This window comes from Molothrus aeneus, chromosome 10 (assembly GCF_037042795.1).
Source record: "Molothrus aeneus isolate 106 chromosome 10, BPBGC_Maene_1.0, whole genome shotgun sequence".
Lineage (NCBI taxonomy): Eukaryota > Metazoa > Chordata > Aves > Passeriformes > Icteridae > Molothrus > Molothrus aeneus.
Window position 1 is genome coordinate 9,159,999 of NC_089655.1, and position 15,672 is coordinate 9,175,670.

At 40.4% G+C, this 15,672-nt stretch overlaps 1 protein-coding gene across 1 annotated transcript in view; it reads right to left on the reverse strand.

The window, feature by feature from the left end:
- Positions 1-15,672, reverse strand: part of DOCK10 (dedicator of cytokinesis 10) — a 118,568-nt gene that overhangs the window by 65,313 nt on the left and 37,583 nt on the right. Inside the window, exons 3-7 of the mRNA XM_066556246.1 lie at positions 14,091-14,180; positions 5,907-5,989; positions 2,128-2,200; positions 1,677-1,811; positions 1,247-1,381 (exon numbers count right to left, since the gene is read on the reverse strand). Of these exons, the coding sequence (XP_066412343.1) occupies positions 1,247-1,381; positions 1,677-1,811; positions 2,128-2,200; positions 5,907-5,989; positions 14,091-14,180 (516 nt within the window). The remainder of the gene's footprint in view (positions 1-1,246; positions 1,382-1,676; positions 1,812-2,127; positions 2,201-5,906; positions 5,990-14,090; positions 14,181-15,672) is intronic.

The following is a 15,672-nucleotide window of genomic DNA, read 5'->3' on the forward strand; positions in this document are numbered from 1 at the left end:
AGGGCACCCTCTGGGGCAGAATTAAATATGTGCATAACACATTTAAGACCCTACAGGGCTGGACTCTGGCTGAGACCCAGCTTACAAGAAAGCCCCTGCTGCAGGCAGGAGCAAGCAGCAATTTCTCACCAGGATTTCTCTCTAAGAATCTCCTCCATGGCTTCTGCTACCCTTCCAGGCTACCTGTGAGGGTCTCTCAAGCCAATGGACTGACACTGGCAAACATCACTGTTCTACATGCTTATCTCCATCCTCTCCCACCCCTGTCTGGAAAAACAAACACCCTTCTGAACAGCACTGGGACAATGGTCACTTCCCACAGAGCTGGGGACTGCCAGCAAATACTTGTTCCCAGGTGAATCACTGGGAAATGATCACTTTTCTTGCTCCAAAGGGGTTTAGAGGTAAAGGAGGGACATCACAATCAAGAAAACTTCTTATCAGGGGCCTTCCCTTGTGTTACCTGAAAGGTTTCTTTCAAAGCAATCCTCAAATCAGCCTGCCCAGCACTGTTACTACTCTTTACTGGTTAAGTTGTAAAGTATGGATTAAATAAAAGGTATTTCTCCTTATTCACTGACACATTGGGCTAGATCAGTCAATAGTCACATACCATTCAAGGTAACATCTTGGTTTAGAATGAAACAAAAGAAAAAAGAGAAATATATTATTAGAATGAGAGGAAACGAAGAACAAGATGGGAGAAAAAAAGCTAAGAACATAGCCTAAGGGTAACAATAAGGAAAAAAAGATTGATTTAGACATTTCTGGATAACAAACAATAAGGTTCTGTCCTACCTGATGCCATTAAGACTTTCTATCATCTCCAAAATGATGACCTTCAAGGAGGCTCAGGATACAAGATTAATTTCACACTTGCCCAACAGGCAGTGCTTTGTAACCTGGATCTCTTTACCCCACAACAAGCAAGCATGCTCTTAGTAAGCATGAGGTAAAATCTGACATCTCAGAAAATAATTTCAGTGAAACCCCTCCCAGATATTTCACAATATTTTTTTCTCAGGTTTCTCATGGACAAAGTGTGTGCATGGTCTGCCACCATAATTCAGCTGTGCTTTTTTGTAACTTGTCAGTCTGCAGCAAATTAAAAAGCAAAACCATTGGTGCTTTCACTTCCTGAAACTGCTAATGAGACCATTATTCTGCTAATGAATGTGTTCTTCCACTTTCCTTTTTAAATGCATCCTACACCCAAAATCCAGCAATGAAATAAACTGGAACTTACCTGTACAACTCCCGTACAAGAATCCAAAAAAATACAACCCTTTGGCTCCTTTGATATTTTTTCATCTTTATAAAAATTCATAATATACGAGTTATCCGACAACTGGGTCAGCTGGAAGTAGCGCTTTTTGAATGACTGCAGTGGTGGGAAAGAAAAAGCATGAAAATTGTTGTACTGCAAATTATTTTCACTGATACTTTATTGACAGGGTTTAAATAACAGGTAACTCCTGACTGCATTTCAATCACTAGTCTGCAGACAAAAGAATTATTACTTTATTATCATTTAAAGCAATGTAATCAAACCTGAGATACAAACAATGTAATCAACCCTGAGATATAAACAGTTAAGTGATAATGGCAAAAAAGTGTGCCTCTGTGGGGAAAATAAATGCAAATGGAATAAAGAAAGAATAATGCTGTTTCCTTACCCGAACAGTAATGCTATTGTTGACAGTGCTGTTGAAATTCCCTTTATAAAGCCATCCAGACTTGTAAACTCCTGCTGCTAATCCTCCTCCTCCTCCACCACCACCACCTTTAGATGATGAGTGGGATGTTGTGTCCTATAGGGAAGACAAGGTTAAAATTGCACAGACTTGTTTTCTGAATTTCAAGACAAAAAACTGTAATGTGTGAATATCTGCTTGATAACAAATAATCACCCTTTCATTCCTTTTGAAATAAGACATCATTAATAGCCCTCCCATACATGGGATAACATGAGACAAAGTTGTTCCACTAACTTCAGAGCTATTTAAAGCATGAAATATTTTATAGGAGATAATGACCCTACATTATCATTCTTTATTTGATATTAAAGTAATAAATAACTTCCCCAGTGGAAAAAAAAACAATCTATGCCAAAATCAGAATACATACTTCATCCTTATCCACATCTTCATGATCGATTTCAAAGGAATGTGATGGCAGTTTCTCTGGTCTACATTCACTTCTGGCAGGGGAGAAAAATGTTTTTATTTATTTATTTATTTATTTTTTTAAACAAATAATGTACCTGCTATTTCAGGGAGGTAACCATAATGAGCCCTCACTGCAATGTTAGTACACCTTTTGCTCTGATCCTATTGTCTCCTTAAAAACCATGATGTTTTTAAAATACTTTTTTCCTAAGCCGCATGTATCTTTTTTTCCCCAAGACTCTGAAGCTGTAACAGTTCTATACAAATGATAAAATACCAATGTTTGGTCTCTTTGCAGCTCTTCCACCACAACAGGCAACAAACCCCAAACAATTTCCAAAGAGAGATCCCATTTAAGGCTGGCAAAGGAAGGAGACTGAGCTCTTCAATAGATTTCATAACCAGGACCATTAGAGCTTTCATCTTAAAGCTTCTATATCACTTCATGATTTCAAGATTTATTTTTCTGTTCAATATGATGAGCACAGCCTTCAAGTAATTTTTCACAATACAAAAAGATGTTTTTTTGATGTGATGCCATTTAAGTTCCTTATACTGTATACTCAAGCCCACAAGTGAACATGAAAAAGCAAAGCACTTTAACATTTGCTTATTTTAAGCACATGAATAACTGTACATAGGCCCAGAGTACTTCTCATATTGCAGAATTAAACAGTAACAGCCAAATACACACAATAAAAATTCAAGGGTATTTTTAAATGGAAAAAATAGATTTTGCAGTGCCCTGAAAAATTCCAGTACTGTTTTCAAATTCCTAAAGATTACAAACCTCATCTTGAAAACCTTCAGTTTTGATATGAAAACCTAAAAAAGTTTTCATGCTAAAAGCGATTATTTATTAGGAAGACTGACTTCTCCAGAGTAAGAAAATTTTAAAAAAAGAAAAGATAATTTTGACCTTTTTCATTTTTATTCATTCATACATAAATTACAGATAAGGAAGATCAGAGTAATGAGCAATACCTATCTCCTTTCATTTTCTCCATTTCAAAACCAGTGCTCCCGTGAAGTGCCCATATCATCACAAGTGCACAGAGAACACAAGAGTGTTTCATTCCCTCTTTGGTTTGTTCCAGTTTTGCAGTTTATTTACTGCAAAAAACTGATCAATGTTTTGAATAAAACAACATTTACAATCTACTGGCATTTTTGATATCTGTAAAGTTTTAATAGTCAGGACATTTGTGATGGAAAACCATTGCAGGTTTTCCAATGTAACCAAGGGAAGCTGTTAAAAATTCTTTTACAAAAAAAGAGGTACCAGACCTGAAATATCTACCAAGTGATCCAGGTTTCCTCTAAACAGCAGCAAAAATTTTGCTAATGACTCTTTCTGTTCCCAGACAGTCAGCACAGCACACACTAAGCAAACCCTAATCTTTTCCCACCCATCCACTTGCTCAAAAAGCAAGAGCACACCGGCACAAAGCATAAAACATTGTGTAAAAGAGGTAGTGAGAGCTCACAGAGAGGAATTTAAGGGGTTAGAAAGAGCTGAGAAAAACCCCCAAGGAGGAACACACTCAGAGAAAAACCAAAGCAATTGCTAAATATTTTGATGCTGTCATGCACACAGCGCTGAGCTCTGTCCTGGCACCACAGCAGGGCTGCAGTGGACATGCTGAGCACTCGCTGCCTGCCCTCAGCATCACACAGCAGCTGCTCCCAATCAGAAGGGGTCAGCATTCTGAAAAAACAACTCTGACAAAAATCTGCTACACCATGCAGCCATTCCTCGAGGTGTTGCATGACTGTGTGACCCAGCACAGCCTCAAGCACATGAAGTCAGTCCTTCAGCACTGCTGAAAGCTGCTGAGACCCAATATGCTTGTTTATGCATGGAAAAGCCCACCGGGAAGTTCAGCACTCCCTCAGTGAAGGGAATTACTTTAGCCACAGTTATAACTGGTATTGTAAATGATATTCCTTTCCCACAATGTAAAGCTAAACACTTAACACTCATCCAGTGCACAATGACTTCGCATAAGGGAGTTGATACAAAAATATGTTCAGATTTCTGAAAGTATGACAGCAGGTTTCTTCAACTGGAACAAAAACCAGTAAAAATGGTAAAAAGATCCAGAACTATCAACAGTGACATACAGTACAATGACCAGGACCAAGTCCCTATTTTTCTTGAAAAGGTTTAGTCTAAAACATCAAACTTTGTAATATGAACATGCAAATCAAGGTAGAAGAGGCTGGAAACAATATGAAATGAGGTGGATCTCAAACCAGATCTGTTAAAGGTATGTTAAGCTCAAAAGCCATGGCAGTTTCCAGCAAACGAAATGCAGACAAGCCCTGCTATAACTTTGTGTCTGAAATATCAACAAGTGTGGCACTCAAACCTTCCTTAAGAGATACAAGACACAAGATCTGGTGTCAGTATAATCCTCGGTACAATGTATGTGCCAGCAGGGGAAAAAGTAAGATGTAAGACACCCCTGGTACCCCTGGAGCATGAACCCATGAAAGAAAATCCCATTAAGCACCACACTAAAATATCCTTTGCAGAAGGGGATGTATGTAATCAGCTAAAATGTACTTTTGTGCATAGTAATGCACCCACATCTGCCCCATGCATATTTCATAAGAGTGAAGACATTTAAGGTTAAATGGAAAACTGCTGTGCTACAACCATTTCTCTTGAGCACTAAATGCATTAATTTTCTAAACCAATCAGCAGGCTGGGTATTTAAGAAAGGGTGTTTTTATAATCTCTGATTAGCAAAACTGCTCTTAATGGCTTTTTGTACTACCACGTATGCTGCTCATAAAAATGCCAACCTACAAGAGCAAATGCGGGTCTAAAGGAAGGTGTGCAAAACCTTCTGAACACAGCATCTAACTGGGCCATACGACTCATAAAATTGAGTTTTTTCAGTTCTTGCAGCAATGAAGTTATTACTAGGTTCCATCCAACCCAAGCTTGGAGCACTCACGCATTCCTGTCTTATGTGCAGGTAAAAACCTTTTTCATACAGTTAATTTTAATGACATAAACTCCATGAAAGAGGCAGTAAAACAGCTCATTCTGGCTCTTGGTGATTTTGGTAACTACTCTCTAAAACCTTCCTCAAGGGCAGGACACAAACCTTCCAGAAACAAGAGTATGGGTAGAAACTCCTGCATGTAGGAATGAGCACTAGATTCTTCGTTTCTTTCCACTCAAGTCAAGGAATTTGTTCCTGCTCCTCCCAGCACTTTTCTAGTGATTTTCATGTTTGTGTGCCTCCAAGCACAGGAGAAATGCCTCCTGCCCTGACACTGGCACACCTCCAGTGCCTTGTACCATCAGTGCACCCAGCTCTGCTGTACAATGCAGCCATAAAGCACTGAAATCCTACTCTCTGTTCCACAGATGAACTAAAAGGAGAATGAATCCCAGTGAAAGGTGAGTGACATTTATGCATTATTAAGGAAAAGGAAAAGCCACCTCTCCTGTATCAACTGTGCTCTGAAAATGCAAATACACTTGTAAGGATTTGAATCAGCACTAATGGAGTTTGTTGATACCAGTGAATTCTGCAGAGTCTGGAACTTTTCTGAAGGACCTTTGCTTCCCCTTTTTAAAAATGCAAGGCACTAAAAATACGGTAAAACAAGCACAGCTTAGAAGACAAAGGAAAGTGCAAATATGGACAAAGCTTAGCAAATAACACAAGCTTAATGGGAAAAAAATAATGGAAAAAGGGAACTTATGTGAGTTCTTACTGTGGTAAGTGTCGAAAGTCTTCTGAATAGGATTCATATTTGTAGTTCACAACATGCCAGTGGGAACTGTAGTATTTACAAGCCTAAAAAGAAGAAACACAAACAATACAATAGAATTACTCCAAGGGTTCAGACTCAAGAAGGCTAGAGAACTGATAAAGTTCTAGGCAGCCTACATGCTAGAGAACATATTCTTCTCCTTTAGAACTGAATGCTCAGTTCTTAAAGGAAAGCCAGAGTCATATGTTTCCGTATTTTGAAGCCCAATTTCCCTTTAAAATCAAATGCACTGAATCACACAAGATGGAGTAGGGAGCTGATAGCAATTTAACATGCTTTACTGATTCTCATCTGCTTTCTAGGAAGCATCATTAAATTATATAGTTACTGCCTCAAAAGACATGATCTAGTTTAGGCCTGACTTCCTCCATGGACATTGATTACACATTTTTTGTTTGCATCCTGTTTGATTACCTAAGCCTTGCACTGTAAATACATTTGCCTCACTCTTTTATTCTCCCTTGTTGCAGCACAAGTGCTCTACTTCTTATTCTGCCCTTCAGGATTGATCTTGAACCTCTTAGTAACGTTCAGGAATATATTAATAGGATTATAATTTTTCACCAGTCTTATTTTCCCTTCTACACTGAATTTGCTCAGTCATGCCATCATGCAGTTTTTGCTGTCTAAAAATTTTCTTGCAGGTTTTGCATTCACCTTTGAAAATTGTTCTTTGTACATCAATCTCACTAAAATAAGGAAGTCAAACCTGAACTATACAGAAAGGCTTGGCTGTGCTGTCAAATAGACCAGAATATCTGTGCAATTTATTTGATGCAGAACTTTTATCAATGCAGTTAAACACAACATGACATTTTGAAAGGCAACAAGATGCATGAAATATGTACAGTTATTGCTAAGGTGCACATCTACAAGAAAAATGACACTAAGTCAGAATTTCCAGTGATTCTTCATACAGAGTGGAAATTGCAAACTGATATTTGTACAGTATGCTGAAGATTACACCACTGTATTGAATTGTTTTCTCCCCACACCCCACCTGAAAATTTGCACCAGCCCACCTGAGATGGAAAAGAAGAAACAGAGGGATCAAGCCAACAGTAGAAGTTGCTGCCCAAGACCATAGAGAAAAGGAGGCACATCAGGAAGGAAAAGGGTGGGCATCTACAGTAGAAGAAGAAGCAGGAGGACTGAAAAGAATCTGGGGTGGGAGCAGTAAAGACAGTCTCACAGAAAGGCATGAGACTCCAGGAGTCAAATAGAATGGAATAACAGATGGATCAAAGGTGTCTAAATACCAAAAGCTGTGCAGGGAAAGTAGAAGGAAAGAGAAAAAAAGGACAATTATAAATTAGTATAAAAAGATTGACTGCTTCAACTGGGAGTATTTCCTCTCTTTATTTCCAGCTCCTTCTGAAGTGCCCGTGGGAGTCATTGCTTGCACAGGGCTCTTTGCCTCAGAGGGACAGAGAGGGGACTGTGAGGCTGCTGGAGCAAACCTCAGATGGGCTGTCTAGATTACTCAGCACTGGCTTAACAGATCTCTTTTTCTAAATCTTGTGCAAAATAGGCAGAGTACGCAGCCATAAATGATTTTAGGAAGTAATCTTTTTTGTATTCAGAGTCTTCTGTGACAGCTTTATTTGGTTTAGAGTGTGGAAAAGGTGGCAAGGAAACGGGTGCACATTTACAGGCACTTGTCTCCCTGGTAGTTCAGCACAACCAAAGGCAGTAAACACATTCCATGTGGATTCAGTATCTACCTTCTCATCTGACACAAGACCTCATTATTTTACAGCATGCAGAATAAAGTGTGACCATTAGACAATATAATGCCATATTCCCGAAGAATGAAGAAAATATTCCAGCATTAGAACTGACTCTCTCTGCACTTGCCAGGGTCAGGTTCAAAGCTACCCCTGAAAACCACTCCAGCACTGATTGCACACGGCCTCTGAATGTAGAGATAATTAAAAAAAACACTTCACACCCAACTTTCTGTTTTATGATTCTTCATAAAACAACATGGTCACTCTTGTATTTGTGTTAAATGTGTGTGACAGTCACCTAGGCTATAAGGATACTCTTACAAGAGAAACATATTCTCTATTCTACATAAGCCAAGGAGAAGGTCACAGAGCATTGTGAGGGTGAGCCCAGACCCTCCAATTCACACATCACTCCCTTTCTCCTTGGCAAATGTAAACCAAGAGAACCTTCTACAGAAAGGACCACTTTTCCCCTGTGGTACTTTCATTACTAAGTATTTTATTTAATAGATGCATTTAAAGCCCACAGAGAGCTCTCAATGTCAGCTTTTATTGCAAACATTATAGGCTGGTGTGTTCAAAAAAGCAGTTGTGAATAACATATAAAGCAGGCCACAGTATTTTAGCTTGTAACTATAAAGGTTTATTGTGCTCCTCCAAGAAAAAGCTAATCAAAATAAAAATCAAAGGGGACAAAGCAGCACATTCAAGTATCACTCAATAAATTCACAAAAGACAAGCCAACCCAGTGCAAGAGCTACCACTGTTCTGAACTAGCTTCTGTGGGGAAACTAGAGCTAACTTAAACAGTAACACCAAAAAAAGATTTTCTCTTCAGAATATCCCATCTGAAAATTAAATACTTCTGCTAACTGTACCGACTTAGAATGATTTTTTTAAGTTGGAAATTATTACTGGAAATTAAGTTTTAGCAAGGAGGAACAATACCTGCAAACCTGATTTGAGAAGCAAGTAAAAGCTTTATAGAGGCAGAGATTTCAAGAAGAGGTTAGAGCTGGATACTTCCTGGCAAAGAACAGAGGCACCAATGCAGGGGCTGTTGAGCTCAAGTGAACTGTGGGGGAGGAAAAATATAGATGGAGAAATGGAAGTTTTGGGATGTGGGAGGCTTGGCACACGCTTGAATGAACTTTCTGCTGCTCTGTTAACCAGGCAGGCAGCACAGCCCATTCCCAGAGGCCCTATCAAACTAAGGTCTTTCCTTTGTTTTTTTTAATTTTTCTTTTTTTTTCTTTTTGTCCAGATGGCCTAATTTTTCCTTGCAGGGACAGACAATCCTGCAGACTTTTTCCACGTGTAACTTCTTATCTCTGGTTCTGGTGATGACAGCATGATGGCTACCACTGTGAAAAAGACATTTAAGATTTACCCAGCAATGGAAAGGAACTTTTTGGAAGGGAAAAAAAAAAAAAACCCAACCAGCCAATTCACAAAAAACCCAAATAAACAAAAAGAAAAAACAAAAAAAGGGGGAAGTGAGGGAAACAAAAAGGAAACAACGTCCCTGCCTATATCCTCTCTGAGCCAGCACTAGTTAGTGGCCTTCAGAAATAGAGATGTAGATACAATAGAAGTCATTGGTGGAACAAGAGGAACTGCATGCACAGAGAAACTCTGTCCTCAGCCTGGCAGAGTGGCTGTTCCTGAGGTGGAACAGGGCAGGGCCAGCCCGTGCAGGAGCCTGGAACAGAAAGCCAGGATGTTCAGAGCTGGCTGTGGCCGTGGCGCTGCAGAGGAAGCTGCAGAGGTGGCTCTGTGCTCTGCCATGACGTGCACAGCCCTGCTCACAGAGCCTCCCCTCTCTCCTCTGACCTCAGCAGCAACACCAAAGGAAGGAAATGTGTGGGTATTTGGGAGCTGGAAGGAGCTGAGATCACCCTGGGTAGAAATCCAGCCCAGTGAGCAAGGCAGCATCACCAGCGGCGCTGCCAACCTGGACCTGCATTCTGGGGCTCTCAGAACTTCCCAAAATAACAGTTCACACAAAGTCCAGTGACACAGGCAAGTAACAGGCCAAAACATTGAAACACACTATTGTTTCAAAGCATCAAACATTTTAACAAGTATTTATCTTCTGTGCTATCAAAAGGCTCACTATCCTTTAATAATCTATGTCTTGCCCTGACACTACAGCTCTTTCGTGCACTGAAAAAAACTTAGATTTTGAAGATGGGGAAAGAGAACAATGCAGAGTGGTCTGCAAATCTTAAAGCCTCCAAAATCAACACTATGGGCACACCACCATTTTCAGAAGCTATACAGTAGGCTGTGGCTTTTTTACATTGTGATTAATAAACCCCATGTTTTGTAATTACTTACAGAGCCTGTAAACCCAACCTGCAATTCCTTGAATAAAAACTCTCTCAGATGAGTAGCAAGGGTTTTGTAAGCTTACTACAAGAGACAACTCCCTCTTGTGTATCTAGAAAACCTCAACAGGAAAGTTCAGAGACACCCACATGAACACTGTATTATCACAGACAAAATTAACTACATTATTCACTGAATGAAACTGCAATTTTCCTACACTGTTATTTCATTTTGATTTGTTTCTCACCCAGGAAGATTTCTCCTTCTGCCCCTGCACAGCTCCTACACCTCCTCATTCATGGGGACAGCCCCTCTCTGTAAACATATTTCCCAAAAACTCATCCACAAATCACCTTTTATTTTTTGGAAGGATCACCTGACTTAAACTCCTTTCTTAAAGGACAGTTGACAAATAATATTTATTTACTTTCTGCATTTTATTTTTACATATGCCTAGAATTTTATTCCTACAGATACACACAGAAACAGCATGTATTTGTGTGGCCATGCCTGCATTCTTCCTGAAAATACTGACTTGTTGCAAACCAATATGGGATTAAATACATTACAGTTAGGTAGTTTAGGTTCCTCAAACTGAATGTAACTTTGAATAGCAAAGTGATTTATCTCCTTATATTTCCAAATAAAATGTGGGGAAAATCCCAAGAATTCCCATTTGATCTGCATATTCAGGATATAGCCTTAAGAAAGGTGATATTAGGAATGCTTTAATTATCTATAAGGAAGAATTTTATTTTGTTTCTAGTGAAGTGAATTTTTCTTTTTGCCAAAATTATGGACCATGAGGGCAATGCTGACTGGCATTAATGCAGCAGACGTGCAGCAAACTCTGTGAGGAATGAGAAAATTAGAATTTGGAAGGAAGCAGCATGACAAAGGAAGTCAGGAATACTTAAAACAACAAATAACTGAAGACAATTTTATTCTGGCTTTAAAAGTTTCTGGAAACTTATCCTTTCTTGGAACCTGATTTAGTTCCTCAGGCTGCTCCTGCCTAAGAAAAGTTAAGGTGGAAAAAATCCAGAAGGAAAATATCCTAATACAGCTACAGGTATAGGAATAATCAATTCACAAAGTATTAATTTTAAAATAAAGCTAATACTTAGGAGGTATAAATTAATAGAGGGACTCAGATATTAATCAATCATAAAATGCAAAATATTTCTTCTCTTCGCAGGCATAAAATACTTATTAAGGGATTATTTATTTGCCTTGGTTTTATTTTGTTTTAGATTTTCATTTTGCAGTTTCAGCAAAACACAGGTGGTCAGACATCTTATTTAAAGTCAATTCTTCTGCCTCACCCATTTCAATATCACAAACCAGGAAAGTTTTGAGTTCCTGAGGAATGCAAAAGCAGTGTTAAGAGAACTCAATAGAGAACCAAAGGCAGAAACCCCCCACTACAGGTGGACAGCATCAAATGCCATTGACACTGAAAACTTTCCTCAGCAACATCAGCCTCATCTGTCTCCATCTGTCTTGTCAGCTCTTTTGGATCCATAAACTGATACTGCCCAGGCAATTGAGTCCTCCTGGTGTGCCTCTAAGTGATGTTCAGGGTTGCTTGAGGAAGGGAAATCTGATCAAATCCCCAAGCTGTCTTTGTATGGATTTTGGTAAGGGCTGGGGAAAAAAAAGCCCCTCATCCTAGAAGGGCTGTAGCAATGAAAGGGCTAGAGGTGGAGGAAAAGCTTTCCTACTGCCACCAGTGGGAAACACACAGCCAAGGCAGAGACAGACAGGATGTTAAGGCATTATCACAGACTTTTGACAGCCCTTTACAAATGACCTTGTCTTGTAGATAAGATCATCTGAACACCACCAATCACCCAGAAGCAGGAGAGAAGAGATAATGGATCTAAGGTCTTAAAAAGTTTCAGTACCTCACACTGCACCATATGGAAGAAATTGGTTTCCCCTCCAAGATCAGACCCCTCTTTTAGAGCTCACCAACTTGCTCCATGTCTTTGTCTCAACTTGCTGAAGTACTGAGACAGTGAGCAGCCAGAGACAGCTGATACCAAAATGGCTTCAGCATGTGGAGCTGGACATTCCCCAGAGTCTCATCAGGAATTAGGCATCTGATCTTGGGTTGCCTCAAGTCCAGACGACCAACAGTCAAGTGTGCACAAGGTGGACACCTTCACTGCTCATACTGTGCTATATCTGAAGCAAGACTCCTTCAGTGAGTGAAGAGTTGGCTTTTCCACAGTTCCAAGACAGAAATGAAGGCCACCAACTCCACTCCTGTACAAGCATCCCAAGTGCCCAACACCTGCCATGAACGCAACAGGCTGCAGCTGGGGCAGTAACATCCCAGCAATTGCTGCAGGGGACAACCACCACAGATCTTCACAGAGCCCTGTGCTCAGTTTTGCCTAATTTTGGACTGGAAACCATCCTCTTCATAAAGCTTAATTTATTGTGTATATATGCATAATTTTTGGCTTTGTGGCAAATTGGAACACACGCATTACTACTTTAAACAGGGTCTCTACCATGCTACTCTTCATGCACAGCCTTAGTCTGGCAGTACTGTTTTTTCCACTGCTTTGCTCTCCTGTCCCCCTCCCCCTGGCTCCCTGGTACTGCAGAGAGAGCTAATAGATGCACTCAATATGTGTTTTACCAGGTTGCCATTAGCATCCCCTTGGTGTACTCAGCTGTAACGATTCCCAGGCACTGTGCACCGTGTTCCATTTTTAGACCCTCCACTTTCTCTGTAAAGCCATGAGCGCAGTGCTGACCTTGCAACTTGTGGAACCTTAAAATGAAAAGCAGACCCTAAAGTGCTGAAAGGGCAGTGAGGCTTCTGGGAAGGTAGATAACTCCACAAGCTATGTTATCTTTTAACACTGCTGCCAGATTAACAGAAATGGCAAAATTCAGGCAATCTGAGCCGGTAGTAAATTATTATTGCTCTTTTAAAATCTGCTGAAAAGAAATAGGGCCAGCCTGTAAAATGTCACATTGCATACAATTCAACAGCTACATTTTGGACTTAGGGATTTCTAATCCCTGTGCTTGTCTGTGACTGACTTTTCCTCACAGTTTTCCCTTGCAATTATAGCACATATGAAATACTTTTTCAGACCAGAAGCAAGGTGTGAAAAATCCCGATCTGTGAAAAAAAGGCTGAGAACCATCACATTATGGGCTAATCATAAGTGCTTGGAATTTAACTCCTCCTCAAAGCTGGCCAAAAATTCGGTTTCATAAACCTGTTTTGTTTACCTTACCATGCAAATGGTAAGGTATTTTGTACTTCCATAATGAAAGATGGGAATGTTCAGGGGTTCATCTAAAGTAAATTCCTTTGAACAGTGCAACCAGCTCCTCTGAAGTCCTTCAAAATGATAAAACTAGTGACAACACAAAATATTCCTGAGGCAGCAGGATGAGAAAGCTTCTCCTACAATCTGAGATCAGGTATGGAAACAATACAACCGTAGGGGTTTTTTAAAGACAGAGAAATTTTTCACTCCTGGTGGGCCTCTAACTGTCAAGGAAGAACTTGAACTTTCTGTTATGGTAAAGCCAAACAGACTCTAAATACTGACAATAAATAGAAACCCCTAAACACCCTTCACAGTGCACCTACTCCTCATATGTACACCTCCAAATGAGAAACATACCTTGTAATAAGAGTGTAAACCTAAGAGTCTAAAGCAGTGCCAATTGGTTATCTATTTTTGGAAAGGCATCAATATTTTCAAAGTGCAGAGCACATGCAGATCACCGATCATTAGCAGCGATGTAAAAATACCAACATCAATATCAGTGGACTAGTGGTGACAGGGAATGCAGCTGGAAAACAGTACAATGACAGGCTAATTCAGTGCATTTGCATTTTTTCTAGATACAAACATCTCATAATGGGCAACTGCAGGCATGCTGTTAACCCTCCCCCCTCCTACTGGCCTTCAAAATTCAAACCCGATTCAAATCACCTAAAGCGTATTAAAAGAAAAAAGATGCTAATTATAAACATAGCAAACCTCCCCCAAAGTCTTGGCTGCATTTAAAATTAGATACTCACCTCTCTAACAAATAAATTTTCTGCTTTTTGTTCTGCATCTTCAGGTACAGAAGGATACAGTGTCCTGATTTCCAGTGAAATTGTGTCTATCTGACAATAAACAAACAAACAAAAAAAGCAATTTAGTCAAAGCCAAAGAGAAGAGCAGTTGTGTCTCAGGAAGAGGTTAAGAACCTTGCTATCATGGCTTGCATTTTTCAGTTTGTCATGCAGCCAATACACATGCATACCGACAACTGCAACCCAGCTCCTGCCCACACACACCATTCAATACTATCAGCTAAGGCATTAATTATGAGCAAGAACAGTGTTCAAGTAGATTTCTGGGAATAAAACTGTTCCAAGCAAAGTTCCTTCAGTCTCTGAGGTTTCTGATAAAAAAAAAGTCAAGTTTTCCCTACATCCTCTCCCAGACATCCATGCCAAATCCAACAGTGATACTTGCTTCCTCCACTTCCCTTCTCCACCCCATGCCTTTTTGGGGAGGAATGTGGAGACAGAACTAAAAGCTTTGATTCAAGAGGAGCAGAGGAAGCTGCAAAAGGAGTGCCACAGGACTGCTCCATGGCTTGAAAGCAAGGAGAACCAGGCAGCAGCCTCTCAGAGGGACATTCCCACCTGTGGGCACAGGCAGCAGGACACTGGCACTGCCTGCAGCCTTTTCCAGCCTCCACAAATTAAGCCCTGTTTCTGAAAGCAGCTGCTGGCTGAGCTGTCTTGTCAGGCCCCAGAGCAGGAAACCACAGAGAGAAGTGGATCTCCTGAAGTTCTCCACAAGGAGCCAAGCTGCTCTTGGCTCCCAGCAGGACAGCAAGAGGCCAGGGCCACCAGCAGTGCCTGTGTGACCCTGGGGCTGGCCAAGGCAGCCACTTTGCACAAGGCTCACAAGAGGAAGCTTTGGGGTATTTTCAATTAACCTACAGATCTGACCCACTCATTTTCTCTGCCATAAGAGAAAACAACCAAAATCAATGCCCAGCAGCCCAGATTATGCTCTCTGTTACAATGGAGTAACCCTGTCATTCAGGACAGCAAAGGACTGAAACCAGACAAATCTGGCCTCCCAAACACATTTTGTCTTCCATTACAGAAAGACCCACAGTTTCCAGAGGAAGGCCTGAGGCATACAACTGGTTTAGTATGAAGAATCACCACGTACTAATCCCATGAAGCAGCTTGCAGTACATCCTGCATCCCTGGAGGCTCTCCTCCATATCCTCACCCTCAGAATAAAAGGTGATGTTTTCTCTCCATAAACTGAAGCACCCAAACTCTACACAAGTGCCTGGATATTATTGACTGCATTTTTTCCTTAGAGTTTATGTGAACTGCTCTGATTTCCCTCCATCACTTTCCACATGAGTTGTTATGAAAAAACGCCACGTATCACTCAGGCAGAAACATCATGGGATTCCCCAAACTTCTGCTTCATCTGGAGAGCTCAGGATACAATATGATTAAACCATGGCTCTTACAAAAAATGATGGGGGCCTCATAGACACCAGAAAGGGAAAAAAAATCCCATTGTTCTGACAAACAGAGCACAGTTTTCTAAAATGTGGGTTCCTGGGCTCTACCCATC